Source organism: Labrus mixtus, chromosome 21 (genome assembly GCF_963584025.1).
Source record: "Labrus mixtus chromosome 21, fLabMix1.1, whole genome shotgun sequence".
NCBI classification, from domain to species: Eukaryota; Metazoa; Chordata; class Actinopteri; order Labriformes; family Labridae; genus Labrus; species Labrus mixtus.
The window spans coordinates 1870283-1879452 of record NC_083632.1 but is presented as its reverse complement, the minus strand read 5'-3'; the positions used below and the strand labels follow the sequence as shown (position 1 = coordinate 1879452).

At 41.3% G+C, this 9170-nt stretch overlaps 1 protein-coding gene across 1 annotated transcript in view; it reads left to right on the top strand.

Moving 5' to 3' along the window:
* Positions 1-8051, top strand: part of grb7 (growth factor receptor bound protein 7) — an 18413-nt gene extending 10362 nt beyond the window's left edge. The window contains exons 8-15 of the mRNA XM_061028536.1: positions 1-30; positions 833-931; positions 1311-1394; positions 1509-1625; positions 2678-2735; positions 2857-2944; positions 4216-4309; positions 6543-8051. The exon at positions 1-30 is cut by the window's left edge and continues 81 nt beyond it. Of these exons, the coding sequence (XP_060884519.1) occupies positions 1-30; positions 833-931; positions 1311-1394; positions 1509-1625; positions 2678-2735; positions 2857-2944; positions 4216-4309; positions 6543-6689 (717 nt within the window). The 3' untranslated portion in view covers positions 6690-8051. The remainder of the gene's footprint in view (positions 31-832; positions 932-1310; positions 1395-1508; positions 1626-2677; positions 2736-2856; positions 2945-4215; positions 4310-6542) is intronic.
* Positions 8052-9170: the final 1119 nt, after the last annotated feature.

Genomic DNA, 9170 nt, shown 5'->3' with positions numbered 1-9170 from the left:
GCGCCTGCGGACTTCACCTTCTGCATAAAGGTAAACTCTCCCTCCAGGCGTCACAACATGAAGACACACGTCATACAGGACGACATGTAAGGAACATGTAGAGAGGAGTTTGACCTGAGGGTCTGTAAGAACCCCCCCCTCAGCCCCCGTTTAACATTCAGGTCATTCTTCTGGTCGTGGAGACTGAATTGTTTGTACGTCAGAAGCAGCATCTAGAGCAGTAATAAATCTTACACCGCTCTTTGTTCAGCACCGTTCACAGTGATTGATGAACGCAGACTTTTACATAACTCCAGGGAACAATCTTGCCTGTAAGTTTTCTGCAGAGTAGATTTTACGTCAGAGTCGAAATACAGTATGATTAGATAAGTAACTTGAGCTCAAATAATCATATTTACTGACTGCTGCTCTGCACCATTTGCACTTTTCCAGATACGTTCTACTGTTTGCTTCTTAAGATGTGATTTTTGTTTGTCTTTAAATAATCAGTCTTACCGTCCATCTGTGTTTGCTGCAAATGACAGGAGCTGCTAAACTGTTTTTCGTTGTTTTTATAGAAATGACAATAAAGATATATTCTATTCTATTCACACACAGCTAGGGCTGCGTTGATGAGATTTTCATGTTACAGTAACTCTCTAAGAAAGTAAAAACACAGTAACATGATACATCACAATTAATATTACTAGTTATAATGAATCATTAAAGGTCACATATGATGCAAAATCCTCTTCACCATGTTCCTCTAACACTAACATGTGTCTCTAGTCTCTCTACAAACTGATGAGAAAAGTCCATCCTCTCTCACTTTGTGTTTTTTTTTGTTCTTCAGCCTTCCAAAAATCCCGTCCGTACTCAGGACCTGAAGATCTTGTGTGCTGACAGCGAACAGACTCGGACATGTTGGACGTCGGCTTTCAGATTGTTCAAGGTTAATAATAATAATAATAATACTTTATTTAATATACAAGTAACAAAGTGCTTTACAACAGAAAATACAAGCAGAGAGACGATTAAAGCAACAGGCAGAGAGTAAACAAGCAGACAACAAAATAATCAAATAAAAACAATAAATGAAATCACAGAGTGAAAGCATTTTTGTTAAAGAATTTATAAAATAATCCTTCTCTGTCCTTCTGAAACATTTTTATTACAAATACATTCTGATCAGTATTTGGCTAACACTGACGATAACGGTACATTATTATTATTTTTTTTTAGAGAATATGTTTTTTTTTGATTTTGTCAAAGGATAAACAGTTAAATTAATAATTTATTTGTGTGGTTTTTTTCCTTTGGTGTGCGGTCAGTACGGGAAGCAGCTCCAGTGTAACTACCAGCTGTCCAAGTCGGCCCCTCGCAGCCTCGAAGGAACCAAATTCCCAGATGGAAAAGTGAGATCATCAGATGTGACGCATGTAGAGGATTCTGTGTTCACCTGCTGTTTGACGTGTTTGTGTTAAACTTTGTGTGTGTGTGTGTGTGCGCGTGTGTGTGTGTGTGTGTAGTCCAAGTCCGAGGCGAGTCTGGTGGCCATGGACTTCTCAGGGAAGGCGGGCGGACGGGTCATCCAGAACCCGACGGAGGCCCAGAGTGCGGAGAGGGAGGAGGGACAAGCCTGGAGGGTGAGGACGAGAATCAGAGTTAGAAATTCTCTTTGATTCCCCGGGTGTAAACTTGTGAATGAGCAGAGTGTCTATGTGAGCTCACAGAGGTCTGTGAGATGAAAATGGTGACTTTGGGTAGAAGAGGAGACTGTCATTACTCGGGGTTGTACGCTCATCAGAGTGGGATGTTATTGCATAGTTCATTTGGAGAAACAGTAAGGACCATTTTTAACTACATCCTGACATTTTATGAACCAAACGAAGACTCCATTATTTGGGAAAAGGACTGACACACTGAAGCCAGGATAAGAAACACAATCATTAGTTCTGCCAAAAAGTCAAAATATCTGCGATTATCTCTCAGGTCAAAGGAAATATTCTCATTTAGTCTAACACAGGATCAATCAGTGAGATGATAAAGGTATCTTACTATCTGATCATTAAGGAAACATGTTGAAGTGCTGGCTTCTCTGACAACAATGCAGCAGCCAGTATGTCCTCCTTCTAACTTTAGATTCTGCTCCTGAATGCTCTGGATTTGTTTGGACCAGAGAAGGTAGACGCTTTTAAGGTGACCCCCCCCCCCCCCACACACACACACACACACGGCCGTTTTGGACGCCCCTCGGTTTGTCAGATATGAGAGCAGTTATCAGGTCAACGGGTGTTGCAGCGATGGAAGCGGGCAAGAGAAGTGGTTCAGATAGAAGTGATTGTACCCGACCGACCATGTTTCTAATAAGCTCCACGAGCAGAAACGTGCTCAAACTAGGATCAATATTGGAGATGCTTTTGAAAAATGGAGAGAGGTTAGAACACAGAAAGGTTTACAGACCCATGCAGAGCTGGATAAACACTGAAGCTTCAGAGTCCACCACATGGTGACCTGTGTGAGCATCCACTCTGGAGAGGAGGGGGGGGGAGGAGACAGCTCTCTATGATGTTTAGAATCTGATGTCTGTGGCACTAAACAAGAAATAATCTTTGAGAGGAAACTAGCAGTGAAGCATTCTTGCTCATGTTTCTGATTTGTGACCTTTCTCTGTCGTGTTCCCTCTTCACTGATGCAGAGGAGAGAAGCCCTCAGGTGCAGTCTGCCCAACCTGAACTCTGCAGCCCGACCTTCCTGTAAGTCCAACACGACGGGTCCTGATCCAGGTCACCTGTATTTTTTTTTTTTTTTTTTTTAATTACAACGTGCACTCGCTCTCTGCTTCATGCTCCTGTATTCATGTCTCTGTTTCTGCAGCCATTCACAAGACCCAGCCGTGGTTTCATGGCGGTGTGTCCAGGAAAGAAGCTCAGAGGCTGATAGAGAAGCAGGGCCTGGTGGACGGGTGAGTGCAGGAACTACAAACCCAATTACTAAAAAAGTGGAGACGTTGTGTTAAAGGCACAGTGTGTAGAATCCACCACCAGGGGGCTCTCAATCAAAACAATAACAAAAAGATGACACTGAGGCTGGCGGGGAATCATGGGAGTGATTCTCTCTGCTACTACCCCTCGATTAAAACAAACTCCAAGTTGACCGTAGTCATGACGACCGGGCGAAACCGACCTGAGGAAGAGAATATGTTTACAGACGAGCTGATGTATCAGAGTATAATCTACATGATGTTTTTATCACAGCAGCACAAACAGCGACAGTACGGCAGCTTTCAGTAGCAGCTCACGCTTCCTCATGTAGCGACCTTTGACGTAACATCTGGCGTTTCCATGGCAACGATAAACATGTTGTGTGTGTCATGGCGGCCACCACAAAAGACACGACATGTTACAAGTATAAAATTACAGATTTCTCTGGTTTTGATAACTGTTTGAAATATTTGAGGTGATTTAAGAAATCAACAAAAAAAAATATAAGACAGGTTTATCCATTTTTTCTTAATTTTGATATTTTAGTGTAAACATTCTCATAAAACTCTACATCTTGTACGTTTAGTTGAATTCCTCTTCGTATGTCAGGAGAGGAAAATGTCTGCAAAGCAAATATAGTGAACCATTCCTTCTGAAAGAACAGCTCTGATGTTGCATCTCAACCTCTCTCGTCGTTCTTAAAGGACTTTAAGATTGATCCAAAAACTCAGGAGATAGTTGTTCCACTTTAAAGCTTGTAAAAGTAAACAACCTACGTCCAAATCTCTGCACGTTTCATGACTGAAGTCAGACAGAAACGAACCAACCAGTTGGGAGTATAAAGCGTAAAATGGCTCCACCAGGCTGCAGACGATTTCTGCGAGTTGGATGATTTGTCTCTTGCTGGCACATTTTCTGTTTCTCTGCCGTGATTCACTGCACATTCATCGGTCAATCTCACGCTTCTAAACTGATGTCCAACAGTCTGACACACACACACACACACACACACACACACACAGAGGGTAACAGACCGAGTGTGACACGCCATGGATCTGCATCACGTCTCTTATCACACTGTGTGCAGGAGCCTGGAGGAGACATGGTTGGCTCTTCAGACGCCTAAAGAAGTCCAGAAACACCAAGCTGGGTTCATTATCTCGCTGTGTGAACGCAGACTGATGTGAAAGTGTATGTTTGGAAAATGGATTCTGAAATGTCTCTATGCTTCTTTTTTTTTTTTTGTGTGCAGGATGTTCCTGATCCGTGAGAGTCAGCAGCATGCTCAGTGCTTCGTCCTCTCTTTGTGTTATAAGCTGAAGACCAAACATTACCTGGTTATCCCCGTGAGTTACCTCAGATCCTCTTTAAATCCCTTCAGTCTTTGTTTGTGTTTGTGTCAGTTCATTCCAAATGTTATCTCAAGACAAACCAGACTGATGATGAACAGACATCTATGGAGACTTTGTTGGGCTTTAAAAAATGGGATGGAGGGAGAAGCAGGAAGCAGGATAGTGGGAAACAGAGCAGCGACAACAAAGATGAAAGTTTGATAAATTGGTTCAAGCATCTTCTTGAGTTGCAAATTTCAGTCATTTTTCTCAACCGATAGTTGAACACCTTAACGATCAATTAATCATTAATGAGCCACAAAATGCTCGTGTATTTCTCAGTTTATGATTTATTGAAACAATTATAGCAACACAATAGTTACTTTGAAACATGAATTCATTAAATACAATCAGTTTAAACTAATAAAACAACAAGGCTGTCTCTCTTTTAAACGTATGACTCTCCTTATGTTTGTTAATATTGGAAAAAAAAAAAAAAAAAAAAAAAAAGTTCTGCAAGTGAAATAAAGCAATTTGAGCCTCTTCACAACACACTTAATTCTTCTGATTTGTCGGCAAATTAACATTTCAACACGTTCAGGAGTGAGTTGGTAGCGCATAAAATACTCTAATCACCATAATAAATGTACGCTTTAGTGTTTTTTATGTTGTAAACTCTCTCTGCTGACCGCTTCATTTTAGCCTCACTTTCCTGTGTTGTAAGTTGCAAAGGTGGTATAAAATGGTATTACAGGTGACCGCCGACTAAATTGTAAACAGATTGTCGGTTAATACATTTTTAATCTGTTAAATTCTTTACAGCGATTAATCATTAACATCCCTAAAGTAATCCTTATCTAAATCCTAATCATCGTGTCATCATCCTTTCTAAAGTTTTTATTTATCTATCTAATACAGAGTGTCCGCTCATCCTTAAAAAGTCTTAAATTCATTAAAAATGTTATATGCTGGTCTTAAATACATTACTCAAAGGTCTTGTCGGGGCAGGACTATTTAATGTTACATATTTTTTTATTTTTCTTGCGGGACTTTTCAAGAAGGAGATGTAGAGAGGCTACTTTCTTACTAGCTGCTGATGTAAATGATTATCTGCATGCTTGCTAGCTAGTCTGCCACTATGTGTAAGTGCAAATTTATTGAGAGTTGGCTGGACGACGTCCGTTTTCGAAGTTGGCTCACGTCTGTTGCCAACCCAGACGAGGCCAGATGCATTCTGTGCAAAAGGACCTTCAAGCTCGGCACCACGGGGGTTAAGGCTGTCGAGATCCACGCGCAGTGCGAAAAGCTCAAAACCGCTGCCCGGAGCCAACAGACCCCAGCCGTCTCTGCCCCGGGGCCAGCGCCGCAGACAACGGTCCCCGCTGCTACTAGCACTGACCTGAGAGCAGCATTTGGTGCGACACCAACACAGTGGTCAAACACCAGTCTTACAACGCCAATGAGGGGATAGGAGATCTCTTCCGTTTGATGTTCCCTGACTCACAAATCGTGAGCACGTTTACTTCTGGAAAGGACAAGACGGCCTATATAACTCGTTTTGGACCACCGCCTTCCATCAGAAGCAACAAGTATTTTTTTGTTTTAATGTTTCGACGAGACTTTGAACCACGCCACTAAAAATAAGCAACTCGACGTGCACGTACGATATTGGGTCGGAGATCAAGTGCATTCACGTTACTTGGGAGTCTCATTGAGTGACACACATGCTATGCTTGGGTTGTGATACAGCGGGATCCCCCAACCGTCGCCTATATTTATAGTGTTTTCGGTCTTAAATTTCATTCAAGGTGGCATTAAAAAGGTCTTAAAAAGTCTTAAGTTTGACTTGCAATATCTTCTTTTTTATGCACCTTTAAAAGTCACTTTAAGTTTTGTTTTTTTTCACCGATCATTCTGGCTGTTGGGTGAACTAAAGACCTCGGCGTGGTGCTAACCGTCGCTCTCTGTAGGTGGATTGAGTTTAGGGTATCAGCTGTTTACGACTGACTGAACTTGATCGCTGCACCAAACGGTTAAACATCTTTGTGGTTTATACAGTCACCTTGTTAGCTACATTGATTTTTACTGTGGGCTAGAATCAACACTGTTTGTCAAAATGTAGAAATGAATGTTTCTAGTCAAGGTTAGCAATGAAGCTAACTTTTACTTTTTGAAGCTACACTATGATAACGTCACTGGTGCCCAAACATAGTGACCTTTGTGATCGTACTTCTCTTTGTCTCCGCAGTGTGAAGACGGAGGCAGGAAGTACTTCACCATGGACGACGGCCTGACGCTCTTCATCGACCTCCTCCAGCTGGTGGAGTTTCACCAAATCAACAAGGGCATCCTCCCCGTCTGCCTCAAACACCCCTGCGTCTGCGTAGCACTTTAAAATCCTTTACACTCAGCCCCTGTATGTGACCTCTGCCCCTCTGCCGGTCCAGGATCTTAAATTCACCGTCTGTGAAGTACGAGGCCCACGCTTCTCTGGATTGAATTGATATCTATTAAGCGCCGCTGATAAAGAGCAATTACTGGACTCCGAGCCGGAGCGGTTCAAAAGGTGCGTGATAATGTTATCAGCGCCGGAAGACGTGGACTCCTGGGAAGCGCGAGTCAGATATGTCCGCCCCTCGTCTCTTTAGCCGTTTTAATTATTCCGAGTACATGTGCAGCTCCAGACAGAGGTTTTTATTTTTTAATTAATGAGCCGGCGTTCCCCCCGTGGAGATGTCTTAATTAGCCATGCTGGACGGACTTTTTAGCGCTTTGGGGAGCTGTTAACGTGCTCTTTGATTCAGATTCACACGGCCATGCGTGCACTGTGATGAGGGGGCAGCAGGAGGACGTGTTTGATTAGTGGCTCCACCAGATTTCACTGAAGAACTGATCGCCTGTGGCCACCAGAGGGCGCCCTGAGTCAAAGCTGAGACAGAGGAGTTTACTGGGTCGCCCCCCCCCAGCCTGTTTGGCTGTTATTAATGAAGAGAATTGTGTTATTATCATAATGAAAAATGCCCCAGGTGCCAGACATGTAGCATGTACATCCTCACTCAAAACTGTTTGATGTTTAAGTGCCTTAAAAACAATCTCATATAAGAGATCTCTCTCAAATAAAAACTCTTTCAAAGCTTTTTTTTTGCACTACGATGGTGAAGGGGAACCGCATTATCCTGTGATGTTTAAACAACCAAATATCAAACATTACAAAAGTTGATCTGCTTGTTGTTGGTGTAGAGACAGAGAAGACATTGTTGACCCATAAGACGTGTTTTTAAATCTGCAATAACGCTAAAGAAGACGGTAGGATGATGTAAAAGCTCAGGAAAAAAAACACTTTTAAGACTTCTTGGTGATTATTTACAGGACTGTTGTTTACTCGTGCATTTTATTCTTGGCAGTCCAATTTGTAGAATAAATTCTTCAATAGGTTTACTTGAATTGAGACGAAGCAATTTCCACTTTTCCACATATCCCATAAATAAAAAGCAAATGATCCCCCTGTGAAATGAAACTTTTCATCAGAGCTGGTTGTTAAAATCACATTTTTACTTTTGAATTTTTTGCACTTACTGTTTGCTTTTTATATCCTGGAGATCTGAAAATGTCATCATGTCTTTACAAATAACGTCTTAATTCATCATTTCCACATTCCTTTTAAATCAGAGGGTTTGTTCGTTTTTTACTCTTTGTATGTTCTGTGCCCTTTTCACATTATTTTTATATGCTGAATAAATAATTATGTATTAATTCATATTGAATGTGGATGTTCTTTGATTTTAAATTTTGACCTATTTGGGGAAGTTTGACCGGAAATGAAACATGTGCAAGTTTTACTTTTCTCAAAGAAGTAATATGTGGTCGTGAATCAGTCTCAGGGAACGTGATGATGATTTTTTAGTTCAGTATATCTTTAATTGAATTGAAGTGAGTTAAATGAGGGTTTAATATTTTGAAAGTGTTTTAATTACCTTTTCAAAATGCTGTGATTTGTTTATATTTTTTATTTGTCTTTATTTCTACCTGTAGTAGAGGTTTAAAAAAAGTGGATTAATAGAAAATGCAAGCTACTTTTGGTAACCAGTCAGTCCATCATTTCAGACATTTTTGTAGAAAACGTCCCAAATTAAGGCGGGGTCATTTCATAGACTGATGGAAATAAAAGCCAGAGCTATGAATATAAGTTTTACAGTAAATGTGTTATCTGGTAGTTCAATTTTCTGCAGAAATTAACACATCTGCTTTTCTTAGAAGACAAAATTCAGCTCTGCTCCTGATTTAAATTGGATGGTTATGAAACCATTATCAGCCCCAAACTAGAATGACTTAAATAAAAAAAATAAAAAAAAAACCTGGCGTGAGTCCTCGCAGCCTGATTGGTGGATCGACATGAAAGTGAGCCTGGAGGTTTGTGAGGAGTCCTGGCAGTGTGAGCAGATCACAGATCCTCTCCCTCTGCACAGGCGAGCCTGCAGGAGCTCAACACACCATTTCTCTCTGCTGACCTACTCTCCATGTTACTGTGTCGTTAAACACCACCAGTCTGCTCGGGTAAACCCTCTCCTCTTTGTGGAGCCGGTTGCTATGGAAACACATTTTTTTGGCCTGGATGGTCAGGTGAATTAAAGAGTAAAAAAATAGAGACGCTTTGGTCAGGAAGGCTTGAAAGAGAGCTGATAAGAGTGCTAGACATTTTCTGTGATGGTTGATTTGTACTCATGAGACTCCCCACTGTTCAAAGTGAGAGATAGATAGATACTTTATTGATCCCGAGGGAAATTCAAAGCATCCAGTAGCAGGTTACAAAGACATGACATGAAACATTTGTTACAAATTGAACCACAAAACCGACGCCCCCCCTCCCATACAAATA